Source organism: Homarus americanus, unplaced genomic scaffold, assembly GCF_018991925.1.
Source record: "Homarus americanus isolate GMGI-L3 unplaced genomic scaffold, GMGI_Hamer_2.0 scaffold2539, whole genome shotgun sequence".
Taxonomy (NCBI): Eukaryota; Metazoa; Arthropoda; class Malacostraca; order Decapoda; family Nephropidae; genus Homarus; species Homarus americanus.
Window position 1 is genome coordinate 8,944,578 of NW_024725489.1, and position 21,751 is coordinate 8,966,328.

A 21,751-nucleotide genomic window follows, 5' to 3' on the forward strand; every position below is an offset into this window, starting at 1 on the left:
TAGTGAGAGGGGGACACAGGGAAGACAGAGTGTGTGGGGGAAGACCACGTGGGGGAAGTAAGGAGAGGGAGATGTGGTTGGAAGATACGGTGAGTGGAAGAGGTAGGGGAAGTAGTAAGAGGCAGTGGCAATTCTAGGGGTTTTTTTTTCTGGTGACAAAAGCTCAGAAATTTCCCCAGTTTGTGTGACTGAGGAAGCACCTAGACACCAAGAGAAGATTAGAGTAGGTAGTGAACTGTGGTTAAGTCACAAAAGCAGTTATAAGCTGCATGAAACCCTATCAAACAACTTAGAGGCTTAGATTTAATTCCTTATGAGTAAATTATGAGTAAATTCTATTACTGTTTTAAGCAGTTTACCTTTAGACTTCATGAAATAATGCTACCATAATGTAAATCAAGATTGGAATGACGAAATTACAGTTTACAGTGAAATTTTCATTTTTTTTTAAATTCACTTAAACCTGCTGATAACTTTCGTGTAATCAAGGGTTTTCGGTTAGGTTACGTTACGTTACATTACGTCAGGGCAAAACCAGATAAGCACTCTTCACCCATGGTTGATCTCAAGTAAGACTTAATTAATTTTAGGTTAGGTTAGGTAATAATAATAATAATAAACGGTTTATTAATAGAGTTGCAGCCAGTAGTTGAAAATATACAAACTTACATTTGAGTTAGACATAATGATATGCGTTGAATACATTTACAGGGCAGTACAGTACATAAATCAGGAGTTGTTTATTATTTTAACAATAGATGGGATGGTGCTATTCTTATATCTATCGGTGCGGGCTCTTATGGGCTGAATTTTGTTGTAGTGGCGGACTGCGTGAGGTGGGTGGGGGACTGCCGGTGGCAGGAGGTGGCGATGGCGAGGGTGGTGCAGTAGTCCACGGCCAAACCTTTCCAGTGCTTGGTGGTGGAGGTCACTGAGGGATGGCATTTCCAGGGTGGAGAGAGCGTTGGTGTAGCCGGAGTATTCTGCGCCGAGGTGTGTGTGTCTGTGTGTGTGTGTGTGCGTCTAGTGTGGCAGCATTATGTTATTGTTAAGGTGCAAGCATTACTTGCTCCCTCTCGCTTTCAGCTGCCGCCGCTGGATAGCTCGTGGTGAACAGGAAAGAAACTTGCATAAGTCGTCCCCTACCTGTACACAGCCTCTTCACCATCAATACGCCTGCTGTGCCTCCTCGTGGGCCCAGGCTAGACAAGCAGGGGATCTTGGAGTAGCAGTGGGACATAGCGGGACGACGCATAGGTCCACTGGCATGTGGAAACGTCCTGGCACCTACCAACCCTCGCCCCGCTAACTTGCGGATTACCCTTGGTAGGTATAAGGCTACGGGAGTAAACCCCGAACATAAAATCTGTGGTGGAGCCCTGCATCAAGCAGACATGCTTACAGAGCTCTAACAAGACCCCAACGGCAGTATGGGCGGAAGAGGTGACCACTATGGGAATCAAATGACTACACTGGCGGACGAAGGCAATGCATGATGGACAGGCTACTAAGGCGAAACCCAACAAAACTGGGCTATCAGAAGTTCATGGCAATTCACCCTTTCTCCAGCCGTTGCAACTCTTGCACCACTGGATCAAGAAAAGTGGGAACAAAGATGTGTGGTTGCAACCTGAGCTCCTGCCTCACCACATAAATCAACTCACAAGCAGCCATTATCCAGGTCATCATACTCCTCATCATCATCAAAACCCCTATACCCTCAAAAGTCCTTTGGCGATGGACGAGTGGCGACGGGGACAGCCAGAGATGACGGTTGATTATACACTGGGATAGAGGCAGCAGTGCAATCCTGTCTTGTCTGTGCGACTGGGCAGCCCGTTGAAGAAACCGCTCTGCTCACCCCACATGGGGAGGGGGCTACAAAAGGTGCCCTACACATAGTCTGCCTAAAGAACTAACCTGACTGGGCAACCACACCCAGGAAGGTCATCCTTATGCTGTCGAAAAAACAATTATAATGACAGATCAGAACAAAAACAAACTATACAACATCTTACGGTTGCTGCATGGAATGTCAGGACCCTTGTGGATACTGGCTCAAATGAGCATCCCGAAAGAAGAACCGCCCTTGTGGCAAAAGAGCTGGCAAGGTCTAACATCGTCATAGTGACTCCCAGCTCCCAGACAAGGGTGGACTCACAAAAGGGGGTCTGGCTATACCTTCTTCTGGAAGCGTAAGCCTGCTGCAGAGAGAAAAAGCATTTATGGATTTGGCTTTGCCACCCATTAACATATCCTAAACAAGCTAACTGAAATGACTGTTCGGATCAACGAGCGCCTTATGACGCGAAGAGTCCCACTGAATCACTTACGTAATGCCCTTTTCATCAGTGCATACCTCCATCCTCATAGAAAATAAAGTTGTGCTTCCGTGTGACTTCAATGCCATAGTTGGCAGGGATGCTGACATTTGGCAGGGAACCATAGGGAGAAATGGACTCTGCAAGTGTAATCCCAATGGTCTGTTCCTCCCCAGCAAGTGTGTTGCACACAACCTCGCTATCACCAATACCTTGTTTAGGCAGGCCGACAAATTCAAGGGTTTGTAGCAACACCCACAATACAAACACTGGCATCTCATTGACTGAATCATTGTCAGAGAAAGAGATCGCTGAGATATCCTCATCACCCGTGCCATGCGTGGCTTAGACCACTGCGACGCTGATCATCGGCTCGTCAGAGCCAAGCTCTCAGTTCACATCACCCCAAAACGGTGAAGGCAGCAAGCCTCCAGAAGAGGTCTTAACACTAAGAGTCTGGAGGATCCAGCGGTAGCACATGCTTTCAGAGAACAGCTCAAACATGGGCTGATAAAGAACCCAACAACAAATAACCCAAATCCCAGTGCCAATTAGGATATTTTCGACACTGTCATGCCAAAATCCTGCAGAAAGACCCTTGGCCAGATCGTAAGAATGCACCAGGACTGGTTTGATGAAAATTTCCAGGAAATCAATATACTCGTCAATGATATACTTTACATACTGCTCTAACTGACTGGCAGAATAACCCTCCGTCTTGGACCAAAGCTGATACCTTCCCAAGAAGAAAGTGGCTGCCTAGCGTGAACTTCGCTAGTTTAAAAATAAAGCATGTGAAACAAAAGTAAACTTGCAGATCGGCACAATATGCGCGAATTTTTCAATTCCACTAAAACATTTTATGGGCCAATCACTCGTGGTGCAGCCCCTCTCCTCTCAACTGACGGTAACTCCCTAATTAAAAATGAAGAAGGCATCCTCCAGTGCTGGAAAGACCATTACCATTCACTCCTCAACCGAAGCACCCAATGGTCCCTAAGCATCCAGAGCTCGCCCACCTCAGCTATCCTCCATCCCTGGATGAGGTCGCTACTGCCATCAAATAGATGAAAAATAGCAAAGCCTCAGGGCCTGATGGAATCCCAGCCGAGGTGTATAAAGCAGGAGGAATTCCCCCAAGCTTTTAAAGATGCCTCCATCGTCAAAATTTATAAGAACAAGGGAGACCGGTCAGACTGTGGCAACTACAGAAGGATCTCGCTGCTGTCTATAGCTGACAAGATTATTGCCCAAGTTCTCCTGAACAGACTTTTTCCTGAGGCAGAAAACTTCCTCCCAGAATCTTAATGTGGCATTAAACCATCAAAAGGCACCACTGACATGAACTTTACTGCCCGCCAGATACAGGAAAAGTGCAGAGAACAGTGACATGACATGTACATGGCTTTCGTCGACCTAACCAATGCCTTCCACTCAGTCAACAGGAAAGCCCTTTTGCAGACGCTCAGCCTTTTTGGCTGCCTACAAAAATTCATCGTCATCATGAGGCAACTGCGCGATTGTATGAACGACAGAAGGGCAGTGTACTGCATATTGGCACCCAATCTGAGTTATTTTCCATCCTAAAGGGGGTAGAACAAGGATGTGTACTGTCACCAACTCTCTTTTCCATTTTCTTGGCTGCCTTCCTTACTCATGCCAGTGTCAATTTAGCCGGGGGCGGGGGATGGATATCGAGTATCGGATGAAGGGTTTTTTCAACATAAGATGACTCCAAGCAGGAACAAAGTGGCTTTCATTACGACCTTACCTTTGTTGCCCACACTGAATGCAACCTACAGGAGATCCTGAACACCTCTACAGATGCGTATGCACACCTCGGCCTAGAAGTGAATGTAAGTAAGACTCAGATCCTCTTTCAGCCTGCCCCTGGTTCAGCCACACTTCCACCATCCATCTAGCTTAATGGTACTACCCTCTCTAATATTACCCACTTTCAGTATCTTGGCTCCCACCTCTCCACTACTGTAGACATCAATGAAGAGATTTAACATCGGATCAGATGGGTCATATACAGGAGGCACCTCAAGGCACTCGAAAACTTTCACCAACGTAGTTTACGCTCCATCCTCCGAATTCGCTGAGAAGACAAAAAAACAAATGCCAGTATTCTCGCTGACACCAACTGTGGAGCATCGAGGCTACCATTATCCATGAACAACTACGCTGGACTATCCATGTTACCGGCATGGACGACATTAGATTGCCAAGGTAGCTACTTTATAGTCACCTAATGTATTTTAAACGTAATACTGGCGGGCAACTGAAAAGGTATAAGATTAGTCTTAAGACAAACATGAAAAAGTGCCAAATCGACCCCGTCACCTGGGAGACGATTACTCCACACCGTAACGCTTGGAGGAGCACCACACGAGAAGGTGTAAATACTTTCGAGTTAGCCTGACTGCATACCGAGGCAGATAAGCGCAAACGCCGGAAAGACGCTACCGCCACCCCTGCCGCACTAGATGTAGCAACGCACATGTGCAACATTTGTGAATGACCCTGCCGGTCCTGTATCGGCCTCTTTAGTCTCCTCATAACTTACCAACTTCGGTGACATCCTTAATAACTCATGTCATTGTATCATAGCTGGATGATCGTCATACTCCATTTCGAATGACAGCATAATAATGTAGTTTAGGCTAGGTTAGATTAGAACTTTACTTACCTGAAGGTTGACACGATCGAGGAGGTTCTTCATACGCGCTTGGCAGTCCTTGATGGTATCCACTTCCCTCAGCATACTCTCTTCTGGATGATCCCTCACCAAGTCGATCCCTCAACAAGTAAGATAATGTTTTATTCATCATTTTATTTCTCTTATGTTTTTATTTTATTTCCCTTTCTTTAATTTTGTTGAAGTATGTAAATAAGGAACAATTTACAGAGTTTTAAAATGTTTTCTCGTTTTATTAAAGAATGGGAGAAGTGCAGTGTTCCTCACAGGCGAGAAGTAGGTAATTTTTTCAACTTCCGGTACTTTTTAATAGCAAAAGCAAAGAAATTATACGGTTTGTTCTTTCGTTCGCATTAAATGAAAAACAGGAAATTTTAACTGGTGACAAATTCCTTTTCTTATTAAATGGTAATTTATATAAGAAATAGGGGTTAATTATTATTTTTTTATTATAAAATAAGGCTTCTCTTACCTTCACTACAATTACTGAACAATTAATAACGATCACTAAAGCTATTGTGGTAATTTTAACCCTAAGTTACTATTGCGTCATACACTGAGTGGTCGTGTATTTAATGACAAAACTCTTGTAATATCGATGTAACTGACCCAAATATGGAAATGTAAAACTCACAAGACAACCCATGACACAAAGAGACACTCTTTGAATGACATGCGAATGGTTTTGTGTCCCTGAGAGCGTGTTAAAGTAACATAGGAAACGATAAGCGAGACACTCTTTGGTGACATGGGAGTGGTTAAGTGTCTCTGAGAGCATGTTAAAGTGAGATAGGACACGACTTCCTACCTTGTCGATTCTCCCTAAAGTAGAGACATTCCTTGGTGACATGCAAGGGGTTTTCCGTGTCCCTGTAAGCGTGTTCTAGAGCGCGACGGGAATCATTGAGTCGGTTCGTCTCGGCCAACATTCGGTCAAGTTCCTGCATCAATTCGCTCCTCCAGAAGGTTATGTCGCTTACTCGTTCCCCCAGACGCTGAGAACTTTCCCTCTGGGCGATGTTCGTCCTATCATACGTGTAACTGCGAGGAGCATCATACATTACATCATTTAAGACATCATACATAAATAACTAAGATATGAACTAGCAGACCGTGAACTAAAAGAGAGACAAATTACTTGGCATACGTTAACACTCAGTCATAAGTAAACTTACCCTACAAGTCGGACGGCATCATCTCTGACTCGTTCTGATATTCCGCGCGTGTTGTCAGCATGACTGTAGTGATCCAAGTTGCCTGAGAAAGATAGATTACACTCACAAACACATATACACTACACTATACTCACAAACACGGATTCACTACACTACACAAACACGGATACACTAGACAAACACGGATACACTACACCCATATACACGGTTACACTACACTCACAAACATGGATTCAATACACTCATAAACACGGTTACACTACATTCACAAGCAAAGATAAACTAGACTCACATCCACGGATACAGTACACTACACTCACAAACCCTTCACTCAAACACGGATAATGGTTGCCCCTCGTGTAACAAGGATGGCCGGCCCTATGGCCACCTAGGCGTAAATTTGTTGAAGGTGTAGAAGCTGTCGGCAACATTACAACCACACCCTAAGTTAACGAGTTGCATAACCCATGTCAAGGAATAGTCCGAGAAGACCGGGCAATTCGCCAACTGCAGTGGTTAACCATTACCCTGGAATACGATCCGCAAATCGATTAACATCCAGGTTCCCAATTACTGCTGGGTAGACAGGGGCAAATGGAGTAAAGAAACTTGCCCGTTGTTTCACACTGCCCGAGGATACACTACACTCACAAACACAGACACTCTACAAAGTATTAGATTGTTAAGTAGCTTAAATGTGTATGTGTACATAATAGGTCCGAGGAGTTGACAAAAGAAATGTATTTGAACAAGGCACTCGAGTTACTAGTCTATTTAGAACCTGATTTGGGCGCCTTGTGAGAAAATCTGTCTCTCAAAGTATAATTTGTTTATTTACCAAAAGTTATCAACAACTACCTAATAGTAGATTTATAAAATTATTAAATATAAAGGATATAGCTTAATATTTCAGGAGATAAATGTATCCGCTTGATTATTTTTTTTTTTCGGTAAACAGCGACTTAAAAAAGACACCACACGGAACTATGAGTACATGCAATCTGTCTTGAAATGTACTGCCTGTACGTACGTAGTATGTACACGCACCACAATTTCTAGCCCACCTAGGTCGGGCCGAAGTTGAGGACCGAGTCCTTTCTGAACGGCTGGCCACACTAACTATCACGGGACAACACGCGCATGAAAACATGTATTAGCCCCTTAATTCTTATATAAATGTCAGGGCAGTACATTGGGTTTATATAATCATATCACCCCCTGTAACTTTCCACTGGCTATGAGGTGACATGGTCACATCACGTGATGGGTAAGTTCCTTGAGGCACGGCCCTAACAGTGTTAGGTCAGCATATAGAAGCCAGCTGCTTGAGCATTCTTACTCACTCTCTCACACAAGGAGAACGTATTTAGAAGACCTATTTAATATAGCCTCCGTCCTCATTTTAACACTCATAGCTACAGTGATTAACTTACGGTGATATACACTTGCAATAGTATATAATATATTTTCTTAATAAATACAGAATGGACAGTTGGGCTTCGCTACTAAAACCCTATATAGTTTGACATGTTCCAGCCCCATTAACCCAGCAAGAATCAACGGTTAAAGGGCCAGTTCATAGGTGGCACGAAAGTGGTAATGCATAACAACATTCCAGTTTATATATATACATTCTACATAACAAGTCATAAGTGTTTTACGACAACCGGAAAAACATAAAGCAGTGACGTGTTATATTTTTTCAAAGTGTATTATAATATCCCGTAGCGAGACGTTATACGTTGAGTGATTTTTATTTTGTCATCCAAAGTGATGTACAAATTTCTTTTTCTCAATAACTATTTATGAGTTATTGATAACTTTTACCTAATGTGGAAGGTTGGGAACACCCCTTTCTGGCAACAAGGTATGGTGGAGAAGAATTTGTGGCGTCAACTTTCAACATCCTGTGCACGGATACCCCCCAGTGACAGACCATTGGATCTTGCAGTGATGCCACATACCTACGTGGCAACACGTGGACCTTACATCATTTAGACGTCACAAGTTGTTTAAACAGAGTGTTTTGGCTGTTCGTGACTGCAGGTGTGTGTCCCCAGCGAGTCCGATACATACAGGGCTACAAGAGGTTTGTCACACAGAAGAACCCCTGACTCTCATTCGTGGTGGACCTGCCCAGCGAACCCAGCGAACCCACAACCCTTGGTCAGCATTTTGGTGGATAGTGGACTCCCTGTCGTTGAAGTGGACTCAACCGTCGCCATCTTGAAGCATCAATCAGTTGCTACGCAACGGAGACATCACTTGTTCTACTATCAACATGGAGGACATTGACCTACTCACCGACCCACTCACCGTGACCTTGAGTCAGCTGTGACAGTGGACTGCGTCTTACGGCTCCCGTTTTGTACGTCGACTCAAGACTACATTCATAGGTATTTTTAGGAACATTATATATATACCTACAGTAATATATTCGACGGCATATCTCTACATAAATAGACATCGTGTAGGGTATGTTAATTTAATAAGTGTCTTGCTTACTTTTTATATGAATATATATAGATACAGAAGAACGTATAGTCCAGTATTAATTATCTCTTATTCACTTATTGATAATTTCTTCATTTTTACTAGTAAAGTTCTTTACTGTAAATGAAAGGCAAGAGTATTTTTTTTTTATAAATTTTGATGTGATTCATTTGCATATTAATGGACCGTCTTTCTAAGTCATCGTCTTGGGACATTACTAAATTGGCGGAGCATTATACTAGCGATTCAGATATTGCTCATAAGGTTAAGGTTACCACTGAAAAAATTGATTCAGTATATGCGCACGAAACACAGGCGCAATCAAAGCTAGACCCTTCTGTCAGGAGTAGTGAAGATTTTATAGACCAATCATTGACGATATAAACCGTCGAACCCTTAGGTCAGGTAATAAGTATAATACATTGCCTGATTCCGGGCAGGTTCTCCTTTCTCCTCCACAGAAAGATAGTGTGTCAGAAAACCTTTTATTACCTCCTCCATCAAAAGATCCCTCAGTTAGGAGTAAGTTAAATAGCATGTCTACTAACTCCTACGCCGGCATGTCTACTAACTCCTCTAACGTTATTCAAGTGTTACCGCTTGGCGATCTGGTCTGCGATTTCATAGGGGAAGATGGATACTGGGTAACTACATTTCTAAGAGCATGTGAGGATACCATGACAAATGTTCAGATTACAGGAGATGATGCGAAGAAGTCATTTGTTCGCTCTCATATCCCGCAAGGTAGTTTTGCAAGTGAACATTTAGACGCCAGTGTTCTTGCTGACCCGAGGTATGAATATTTTAAAAAGGCTCTAATTGGTATTTTTGAATCAGGTACACAGCAAGGACATTTACATTGGTTGTTAAGGTGGCTTGACCGTTTGACAGGTGTGGTTCGGGCAGAAACTCCGATGAAGAGTGTCGCCATTGCTGGTGATGTCTGTCAGGACATTCGTGCTAATTTTGGTGGATCGCCCTGGTTTGATGATGATGGCAAAATGTCTAAAGAAAATGTTGAAAAATTGATTGAACATATTAGTTTTCTTGTGGCAGTTCGCGACCCTATATATTGTCGTGCACAGGATAATGAGTATGTACAAACTGATTTGATCATAGACTACGCAAATAAACTTGCTTCTAAGTCAGCTCGTACTCACACCATCTAGGACAACTACACCTGTAGCACCAATGCAATAACGAGTTCCTAACAATCCAGGTAACAAACCTAGACAAACTTTAGTATGTACCCATTGTAAGAAGAAAGGTCATAAAGTGGACTTTTATTACCAACTCCAGAGTGGTGGTGTCAAGAAGAAAGAAAAGAGACATCCAACCACCGGCCCAACGGCAAAGACATGGACCACCCAAAACAGATGCAGCGTCTACAAAGACTACGTCTGTGACAGGCCACAAAGCTGATATGTGGTGTGTGTACCATCAGTTTGACTCTCACAACACAGATGACTGTGCCGTGATGCAAAGAGCTAGGAGCGTAGACGTAGGGTGACCCCAGGTAACACAGCAGCATATAGCGCGTCGTTATCATTACAAGTAGTCGGGGGAAGACCAGCGCCGGTGCCAGAACGAAGAAGAATAGGTACATCAGTACCAAAGCCCGACCGCACTTCTGTGGCAGCCTCTTTAATAGCGGCGCTCAACAAAGCGGAAGTGTTGTCGATTCCGGCGAGAGTTGGGTTTATCATGTTGGCTCTGGATATTGATACGGGTGCGTGCGCAAATGTATTAGGTTTGGCCTCATATCAAGAATTATAACGTAGATTCCCTCACGGAGATTTTTCATTTCGACCTACTGACACCGATCTTGAAGGAGTTTCCGGGACGCAGCTGAACATTGCAGGGATGGTAACTTTACTGCTACGCTTTTCTAGATGTGGTATTTCCCTGTGTACAGATTTTTATGTAGTCCAGCTGAAGGGTTGATAGGTCTACTGACACTTAGAATTTTTTTATAGATGTTCGTCCACGTAATAGTTCTATTATATTTAATGGTGTTTCCTACAATGCTATGCGTAATTCTTCACCGTTGCCATCCGTAAGGTTGAAAGTGTTATCAATCATGTCCATTAGGAGGAAGGTGGATAACGAGTCAAAGCGAGATCAAGACCTCACAGACTCACTTTCCCAGCGTGATTATAGCAGCAAAAGTTGGAAGATTGTACCTGCAGTGTTAACGGGTACTCTCCACTATCAGAATGAGGAAATCACCATAGCCACTGTTGTTTTACCTGACCTGTACACGGGAACTGATGTAGCATGTTTACCGGAAACGTGCGAGGTTAAAGGTTTATCGTGTGAATCGACACTGAGCACGATTAGACCTGGTGGCTTAACAGATGTTCTAGTTCTTAACAGAACAGGCGCTCTTAGAATATTGAAAGAGGGATGTTTTTTGTGTGATTTTCTAGTTTATCATAACAATGTTGTACCACAGCCTACGCAATTCCCAATTGGTAGTACTTTTTCTCCACCTGAACAAACTAGGCAGGAGAGGATAGATCAAATATCACCACATGTTAGAGTGATTGATCATCCTCAAGGCAAGACTAGACTCTTAAGAGCTGCTTGCCAACTACAGAAACATTGTAGCTTTACCAGGGGAACAGTTGGAGCACACAGATTTAAACTCACATCACATATCCTTAAAAGAGGACACGAATCCAATATACATACCAGCTTACCTACTCCCACATAGCCAGCGCGCTGTAGTTCAGGACATGGTTCAGGTTATGTTGAATGAGAAGGTTATCACACATTCTGGGTTTGCGCCCAGTTATTGATTTTAGGCGTGTAAATGAAAATACTATCCCAGATAGTTACCCTATGCCTGTCTTGGGTGATATTTTACAGTCCTTAGGCAAGGATAGCTCTGTTTTTAGCAATTTAGATTTGCTTAGCGGGTATTGGCAAATACCGCTCGATGAAAAATCCCGAAAGGTTAGTGCTTTTAGTACTCCTTTGGGCCATTTTGAATTTCTGAGGATGCCTTTTGGTCTCAGAAATGCCCTACTGGCTTTTCAAAGGATGATCAGCACCCAGTTTGCCAGATTGATAGGTACCACAGTCTGTGCTTACTTGGATGATCTCATAGTAGTCAGTAAGGATGTCGATATCCATCTTGTAAAACTGCGTGAAGTGTTACAAAAACTTTCTACAGCAGGTCTTAAAATTAAGCTTTCTAAATGTGAGTTTTTAAAATCCAGAATCCATTTCCTTGGTCATGTAGTTGACGGCATTCATACAGTTGATGATAAAGTTAAGGCTGTAGCTCAGCTCCCAAGTCCTACATCTGTTGATAAGGTGTGTAGTTTTCTTGGTTTATCTGGATATTATCGTTCTTATATTAACAACTATGCAACATTAGCGTCACCCTTAACTAAGTTACTGAAGAAAGATGCAATTATAGAATGGAATGCTTAACACGAAGATAGTTTTGTTGCATTGAAGACACCGCTTACCAATGCCCATGTTTTAGCATTTCCTGATTACTCTCAAGATTTCACTCTGTGTACCGACGCCTCAGGACAAATACTTGGAGCTGTACTCATGCAGTTGGACTCAAGAGGAAAATTTAGAGTGATTGCTTTTGCAAATCGTAATCTTAATGATGCCGAAACACGTTATTCAGTAATGCGTTTAAAGACGTTACCTGTTGTTTGGGTACTGAAAAAATTTAAAGATATCATTTTTGGTTATAAAATAACCGTACGGATCATGCGGCAGTAACAGAACTGTTCTATGACAGAAATCTATCAGACAGATTAGCACGCTGGTATTTGACCATTCAAGAATTCAACCCAGAGTTTAGGTATTTACCGGGAAGAGCGAATGTGGTCGCCGACGCTTTGTCTAGAAATATTGCACCAGTGATGCCTGTATCTACATTCACTCTTTCACAATTAGAGGATGAACAATGGGGCGATCCATTATGGTCTGCAGTCATTTTTGCTTTACAGTAGAGTCGGGAGAGGAAGTTAAGCCTCCAAAATTATTTCTTCCGCTCAGTCAGTTTGAATTACGACATAACATACTCCATCAATCCAAGAAGACGTCTCACGGTACAGCTACACAAATCGTCGTACCTGACACGTTGTGTGAAACGATTATAAAATTGTTCCACGATGTTCATCAAATAGCTCACTAAGAACGTGACAAATGCCTTGCGGGTATTAGAAAAAAATATTTTTGGAAAACTATGAAGAAAGACAGAATTGCATATTGCTAAGTGTTTGTCATGTGCTCAACATACGGTTACTACAAAGTCACCAGCTCCAATTCTACAATATCCTACACCAGAACGTCCATTTGACACAGTTCGCAATAGACTTGTTACAACTTCCGAGGAGTCATCAGGGATCCTCATACGTCCTAGTGTGTGTGGATCATTTTTCTAGATTTGTGATTTTAGTCCTACTGAATGATAAATCATCCGAATCTGTGGCCTATGCCTTAGTTATGAATCTTATATGTCCTTTTACTACGCCCAAGGTTCTTCTCTCAGACAATGGATTGTGGCCTATGCCTTAGTGATGAATCTTATATGTCCTTTTACTACGCCCAAGGTTCTTCTCTCCGACAATGGATTAGAGTTCAAAAATCAGTTTGTAGCACAAATTTTTGTACAATATGGAATACAACAAAGTTTAATTGCAGCCTACCATCCATAGGCTAATGGCTTTGTCGAGAGAGCCAAGCGCAAGATCCTAGAGATACTTTGCCCGCAAGTTGCAGCATCTATTCATGGTTCGATTAATAGCTCTGGCGGCAAATCATCCTACTATATTGTTTATGGCATAGACAAGCGTCTGCCGTATGACGTACTTACGGACAAGCCATGCTCTCTTTACAATATGGATGATTTCGAGACAAAACAGATCAGCGTTTTTACAGATATTCATGGCCAAGTACGGAAACATTTAGCAGCGTCACGCGCTGAAATGATTTTTAAGCAACATAAACAAGCTAAGCCTGTGATGTTAGAAACAGGCGATGCTGTTATGGTGAGAGAACCTGAAAGGAACTCTAAGTTTTCAGCCAAATTTTCTGGTCCATTCCGCATTATGGCCAAAGAAGCGGGCAACAGGTTTAAAATTTGGAAGCCGAACGCACAAACCGCAGATGTAGTGCATGCGGACCGTCTTAAAAAGGGCTATAAAGATTTATTACCCAAGAATGGTAATGATGTCATAGACACATCTTTTCAGACGAATGTTAATGATGTCACGGACACATCTTTTCAAACAGTACACAAACAAAGTGTACCTAATGATTATTGTTTGAACTTCGTTCTGCAAAGATATATTAAAATTCATTGAAACTCTTACAGAATGGCTTGGATCATCATTGTGCTGCTCCTACTGCTTTGTGGCACCGTTATGTTGACGGATATATCCACAGATGTCCTTAAGCTTGTTGCACACCTTGGACGCGTTCTCATTGTTGAAGACGTGGTGAATATAAAATATGAATTGCACGGACTGCTCCAGCTTCCACGCCAGATGGAACCCATTAATGCTCAACTACAGTTTTGACTGTCCTTGATGATCTCCGTACGACTCCAAGCACTTCGGCAATGGTTTCACAAACTGTTGAGCTTCAGCCACTTCGTCTTGGAACCCTTCACAAGATTCTCGTTGCTGTCGGAAAGACTGTTCCAGCGTCTCAGAATGATCTTGCAAAGAAAGTTCGTTCCCAAACACGAAGAAAGCGAGGATTGTTTAATTTTGTTGGTCTTATACAGAGCACTGTATTTGGCACAGCAACTGCCGAGGATGTTCTATAGCTAAACTAGGAGACCACATGAACATTGTCGATCAAGCTGTTTCTAAGCAAAATCGTGTTATTACTCAAATTTTTCATGCAATTAGTGCCTTAGAATCAAAAGTTAATGAGATTACTTCTGAGTCTAACCATTTATCTAGGGTTGTTTATAAGTTAATGAATTCAGTCCCTACGTTGGAGTGGCTCCTTTATTTTTCTGAGTTTTTGTATGCTGCGAAAAGTTTTGTTCAAGATATAATTACTAACAAGAATGAACTAATTGCAAGCATCGTGGATGCAGGGTTAGGACAAGTGGATGCAAAGCTTGTGCCTGTGAAGACTTTTCTTGAAGCATTACAAATAGCCAAGTTGACTTATCATTTAACTCTAATTTTACCTGATCATGAGGTAGAATATAATTACCCTCTGTTGGAGTCAACTCTCACGCACAATGCTATTCTCGTCCACATACCTATGCTAGGGCAACATAAATTTAATGCATGACATTTGGAACCCTTCCCTTTGTGTGTTAATGACACACTGTATACTCTGGATAGACCAAAAGAACTTCTGCTAATTAATGAAGAATATACCTTGCTAGGATTGAATGATCCTAGGGTATTATCACGGTGTAAATCGTCATATTTACATTTACACGTATGTCCAGCCTATGTATTCGCATTTATTCCTGCTGCAGAAGGGGTATGTGAATTGGTAGTCATACAAACTAACGTACGCACAGCGCTAACACAATGTAGTTATAGGCCAATTTCTATGAAAACTGTTTTTCATGCGCATCTGCATAATGTGCAATATTTTTTCTTTCCTGATGAAACTAATGTCACTTTAAAGTGCCAAGATGGTGGTAAACAGTTAGTTGTGAAAGATTATTATAAGGCTCCGGATTACTGTGAAATAACTTGTAGTTCATTGAAGACCTTGCCTTCTCATCAGCATAGTGCATTGAATTTAAATCTTACTTCAGATTAAATTCCTTTGTTTCATGTCCTTAATTTAACTATTAGTGAACTCAATATTGTCTCAGAAAAGTTTAAAGTTATTTCTTACTTGAAAGAGTCACAGTTTGCTAATTTAGAAGATCATTTGCAATTATATTTTGCACAGGGATTTGCAATACCGAGTTTAACTAATCCCAATATTGTGCTAATTCTGGCAGTGATATTTTTGTTTTGTTATTATAAGTCAATATCTTCCAAGTTGAACATTGTGCATAATACACTCTCCCATAAAACACTTAAGTCTAGGACCCCAGTAGTTAATGAACCAATGGTCCCAGAGTGCCCAGCTTAGTGTCTACACATTTGTTTTTAACAAGGTTAGGTTTCTGTATAGGATGTATGCTACAAGACTAGTTAATTCCCCGTGGGAGCTCGGAAGGTGGTGACCAAGCGATGTATTAGCCCCTTAGTTCTTATATAAATGTCAGGGCAGTACATTGGGTTTATATAATAATATCACCCCCCGTAACTTTCCACTGGCTATGAGGTGACATGGTCACATCACGTGATGGGTAAGTTCCTTGAGGTGCGGCCCTAACAGTGTTAGGTCAGCATATAGAAGCCAGCTGCTTGAGCATTCTTACTCAATCTCTCACACAAGGAGAACATATTTAGAAGAGCTAATTAATATAGCCTCCGTCCTCATTCTAACACTCATAGCTACAGTGATTAAGTTACGGTGATATACACTTGGAACAGTATTTAATATATTTTCTTAATAAATACAGAAAGGATAGTTGGGTTTCGCTACTAAAACCCTATATAGTTTGACATGTTCCAGCCCCATTAACCCAGCAAGAATCAACGGTTAAAGGGCCAGTTCACACACAAGTTATGAACCCCTTGAGGCTTTGCTATCAGTCTGTCATGTTATACTTATCTTGCTATGTATAATGGTAAGCTAGAAATTGTGGTTTGCGAGTGTACATATAATTATAAATAATCGTCTATATTAAGTATTTAAATATTAAGTAGTGTAATATAAATACTATGAATCTATTTACCCCGACGGGCAAAAAAGTGATTGTATACATTCACTATGAAATAACTATGATATATAGAGAACTTTGTAAGGAGGTGGAAATTTATATTTTCAAAACTACTCTTTATATCAGGGGTTCTTAACCTGGGGTCCATGGATGGGCTTCAGGGGACCGTGAAGGTCAGATAAAAATTTAACATTTATCTTCAAACCAAACAACAACAACCTTCTCATTGTAATGAACTTTTGAGCAGAATTAAAGTTTTGTTTTGTTTAATTTGCACAAGATGATTGTATTTCATTTTTGTATGGAGTGGCCATTAATGTTTGCATAAAAAAATTTGAAACATAATTCTTTGTTAAGATTGTTTACTTTATTCATACTTTGTGTATGTCATACACTCTATGAGGCAATGAATTTTCAATATGATAAAGTATATTCATTGCAGGCAAAGTTGTGTTTATGTGCTTATGTGCATTTTTCTAGGGAGGGGGTCCATAGCTTTCACCAGATTCCCAAAGGGGTCCGTGACTCAAAAAAGGTTAAGAACCACTGCTTTATATAAATACCATATTTAATGAAAACTCACTACATAATTTAATAATAAGTTTACCAAATAAAAATAAATTATAATTTATAGTTTATAAGACAATTAATACTAGGACTGGGATAATTCGCTGCGAATTCACATATTGACCAGACGGCAAACGCAGCTAACCTCAGGTGAAAAGGTCACCAGACCACTGATGTTATGGTATCTAACAACTAATAAATACATGAACTCAACTATTAAATACATTAACAAAACTTAACAATCATCCTAACGTAATCCATTGGATACCCGCATGTCCAAATGATTTCTCCAACTGACATCTTGGGTTTTTTTTAGGCTCTCAAAACCTGACTTTAAGGACAATTATTAAGTTGGGACAGTGTCTTAGCCATTGGTTTAGAAAGTAAAAGGGTGATCATACGAACACAACAGCTTTTATCTTGTAGTTCACCTCTATTTTTTCTTCCTCACTTGTCCTTATTTTGAGGGAGAAAAAGAAAGAGTTTCACCCCCTGTATGTTCCCTTTGTCGAATTTCGTACTTACGAGAAACCAATTAATGGAAATAGAGTAAAGAAAATCCAATTAAGAAAAATAGCTTAAAAAAACATTTAACTGAAATAGCTTAAAAAACGCCAATTAATTGAAATAGCATCCAGAGTTAGGTGTCATGCGCTGGGTACTTCATCTAAAGAACTGTAGCACTACTTTTTCACTATACAAGACAGCTGCAGGAGTAAGTTACCTGTTGCATTACTAAACTATTAGATTACTTTAATAATTAATGTGTACACGAATTTTTAACAATTTATTATGCTTATTATGCTTCTAAATTTCCCTGGACTCATGTTACAATAATTTCATTGAATTGATTTCGGAACAACATTCTTTTACGAGGTTACTGTATAAGTGGTGGGACAACAATGTGAGTGGTGGGTCAAAAGTGTGAGTAGTGGGTCAACAGTGTGTGGGACAACAGTGTGAGTGGTGGGTCAAAAGTGTGAGTGGTGGGTCAAAAGTTTGCGTAGTAGATCAACAGTGTAAGTGGTGGGTCAAAAGTGTGAGTAGTAGGTCAACAGTGTGAGTGGCGTTCCGACAGTGTATGTGGTGGGCCAACAGCATGAGTGGTTGGCCAACAATGTGAGTGGTGGGCCAACAGTATGAGTGGTGGGCCAACAGTGTGAGTGGCGGGCAAAAAGTATGAATGGTGGGCACACATTATGAGTGGTGGGTTAACACTAGTAGTATGAGTGGTGGGCCAAGAATATGAGTGGTGGGCCAAGAGTATGAGTAGTGGGCCAACAGTGTGAGTGGTGGTGCCAACAGTGTGAGTGGTGGGCCAACAGTGTAAGTGGTGGGCCAAAAGTTTGAGTGGTGGGCCAACACTGTGAGTGATGGGCCAAAAGTGTGAGTGGTGGGCTAACATCGTGATTGATGGGCCAGCAGTAGGAGATGTGAGTGTTGGGACAACAGTGAGTGGTAGGCTAACAGAGTGATTGGTAGACCAACAGTAGGAGTGTGATAAGGGCACCAGAACTGAACGGCATAATCGAGGTGCGGCCTGACTAGCGCAAGATATAGTTGCAATAAGACCTCTGCACTTCTAGATATTAAACCTAATACTCTGTTTGCCTTATTTCGAACATTAACGCACTGTTTTCTAGGCCGTAGGTCCGGGATTACAAGTACCCCTAAGTCTCTTTCACAATATTAAGTTCGCTGCACTTGCTGGTGTTGAATTTCATTTGCCATTTTTCTGACCACTCCTGCAGTTTATTTAAATCCTCCTGTAGTGCATTTGCATCCTGCCCTGAATTAATCTGCCGCCCTATTTTGGTGTCATCCACAAACTTGCTTATGTCACTGCTGATCCCAGTATCTAGATCGTTTATGTAGATTATGAACAAGAGTGAGCCCAGTACTGACCCCTGGGTAACCCCACTGGTTACACAACCCCACTCAGATTTAACACCATCTACGCTGACCCTCTTTGTTCTATCGGTGAGCCATGATTTTTTCCAATAACTTTCCCCTCGATACCATGAGCCTTAACTTTTCTCAGAAGCTTCTGATGCGGTGCTCTGTTAAACGCTTTGCTAAAATCTAGATAAATAACATCGTAATTTTTTTCATTATCTACTACCTCGAAGACTTTCCTAAAAAACGTCAGCAGTTTTGTTAGACAAGATTTTCCCTTTGTAAACCCATGTTGAGAGTTGTAGATTAATTTGCTTTTCTCTAAATGCGATCGGATGCTATTTGCTATAATATAATTGATTCAAGAAATTTCCCCATTACTGACATCAAACTAATCGACCGGTAATTTGACGCTGATGCTCTGTCTCCCTTTTTGAATATGGGTACTAGATTTGCCTGTTTCCACAAGTCTGGTACAACTCCAGTGTCTAACGATTTTGTAAATAAATTTACGAGGGGTCCGCTAATCTATTTCTTACACTCTTTCAAAACTCGAGGGAAAATTTCATCTGTCCCTGGGGATTTTGTCTTCTTTAATTTATTTATCTTCATAAGAACATCCTTTTTTCTGATAGTGATATCCTTTAGTTTCTCTTCTTCATTTCCCCTAAATTTCAGTTCCACCTCTGGAATTTCCTGGTGAATTTCTTCTGTAAAAACTGATAAAAAGTAGCTATTTAACGCTTTGCTTATTTCCTCACTGTCATCGATCACTTCCCCCCTCCCTGACTTTAAAGGCACCAACTTTGTCCTTGACCTTTGTCCTATATACCTGGAAAAATCCCTTGGGATTCGCCTTGGATTCTCTTGCTATCCTGATTTCGTAGTCCCACTTCGTTTTCCTTACATCTTTCTTAACATTCCTAGATAGTTCATTATACCTATTTCTGAGCTGCTCCTCCCCTCCCTTTATTTTCTTATGAATTCCTCTCTTTATTCCTATGTCATGTTTAAGTGTTCTGGTCATCCACCTTAGCTCATTCTTATTTGACCTAATTTTTATGTATGGTATATTTTGTCCTTGTGCTTTACGTAGTATACTAGTGAATATATTATAGTCTTGATCAATTGTTGTGTAATCTGTGACCTCAACCATTCCTACTGGGGACTGACCTGACTGTTCCCAATCGACCTCACCTAGGTATCTTCTTAACCCCTGATAATCCGCCAATCGAAAGTTTGGGACTCTGGCCATATTGTCATTGTTTTTCGTTTCCCAATTTAGGGTGAACCTGATTTCTCTGAAATCACTGTTCCCTAGTTCTTCCCCTATTATGATATCTCTGATAATATTTTCTTTATTTGTTAATACTAGGTCTAATATATTGTTACCTCTAGTAGGTTCTGTAATTAGTCTTCAGATTCATAGTCACCTGCAATGTTGTCCCAGTCAATATTTCTGAAGTTGAAATCCCCCATAATGCACAGGTTGTTTTATTTTGCTGCCCTTCGCATTTCCTGCCATATGGGCTGAGCTGCTATTTTCCCAAGACGTGGGGGCCTGTAAATCACTCCCATAATTAGTTTTTCTCTTCCTTCCGCAATTTCTATCCATACAGACTCGGTTCCAATTTCACCCTTTATTGAATTATTAATACAGAATTTTAATGTATCCCTGACGAAGAGTGCGACCCCTCCCCCCTTCCTACCTTCCCTGTCATTGTGAAAAAGGTTGTACCCTTCTATGTGGTACTCTGATAAAAAGTTCTTGCTCGCCAGATTTATCCAAGTTTCGGTGATTGTTATGACGTCTGCATTCTCGGTACATACAACCGCTCTCAGCAAGTCTATTTTATTTCTACTGTTTGTATATTATATATTTAAACATACCCTTCCCTGGTCCTTTTTTACCCCTTATCCTGAGTAACCAATTTTACTTCCCTGGACCTGCTTGTTTTTTTACTCCCACTTGTTTTTTGACTCCCACTTTACCCGACCTCTCTCTACTGGTGACCCCCCCCCCTCCTTTGGAGTGACAATTTCACGCTCCAGGGATGCAGACAACGTCTTTACCCCCGCGCGAGACAAGTGTACTCCGTCCCGACTGTACAGGTAGTCGTTGCCATAGAATGGTTGCCAGTTATCAATGAATGCCCAACCATTGCTTGCACAATATTTTTCCAATCGGCAATTTATAGCAATTGCCCTGGACAGCCACTCACGACCAACTCCTCTTCTAGGCAAGACGCCACATACTATTGGGATCCCTCCCCTATCTCTAACCTTCCCAAGCGCCTCCCTATACCTCTTGAAAAGTTCCTCACTCCTAACCTTTCCTATGTCGTTACCTCCAAGACTAAGACACAGTACTGGATTGGTACCCTCCCCTTACAAAGCCCTATCTATCTTCTCAGCTACATGCCCTATCCCAGCCCCAGGAAAACACACCCTAGTCCTACGTTTCCTATCTCTTGCACAAAAAGTCCTATCTAAGAACCTCACCTGGCTGTCCCCAACTACCACGACCTTACCACGAGGCTGGGTCTGAATAACTGCCCTTTTCACCCCTGGCACCACATCGTCCTGCCTCTTCTCTTCCTCGTTCTGCCTCCTCTCTTTCTCGCCAGCTTCCTCCAGCACTTGGTAGGGGTTACTGCACTCCACACCCTGGTCAGCTTTCCTGAGTCTGACCCTACTCCCCTTGGAAGCAACCACTCTCCACACCTGTTCCTCCCTCGCAAGTGTCCTACTAGGCAGGACACCTACCTGAAGGAGTTCAGGTTCCCAATTACTGCTGGGTAGACTTAGG

At 41.6% G+C, this 21,751-nt stretch overlaps 1 protein-coding gene across 1 annotated transcript in view; it reads right to left on the reverse strand.

Annotated features, from left to right (window-relative positions):
* The window catches only part of LOC121865078 (tektin-3-like), a 76,092-nt gene that overhangs the window by 51,620 nt on the left and 2,721 nt on the right, over nt 1-21,751 (reverse strand). The window contains exons 3-5 of the mRNA XM_042364412.1: nt 6,198-6,279; nt 5,831-6,063; nt 5,014-5,123 (exon numbers count right to left, since the gene is read on the reverse strand). Coding sequence (XP_042220346.1) covers nt 5,014-5,123; nt 5,831-6,063; nt 6,198-6,279 — 425 coding nt within the window. The remainder of the gene's footprint in view (nt 1-5,013; nt 5,124-5,830; nt 6,064-6,197; nt 6,280-21,751) is intronic.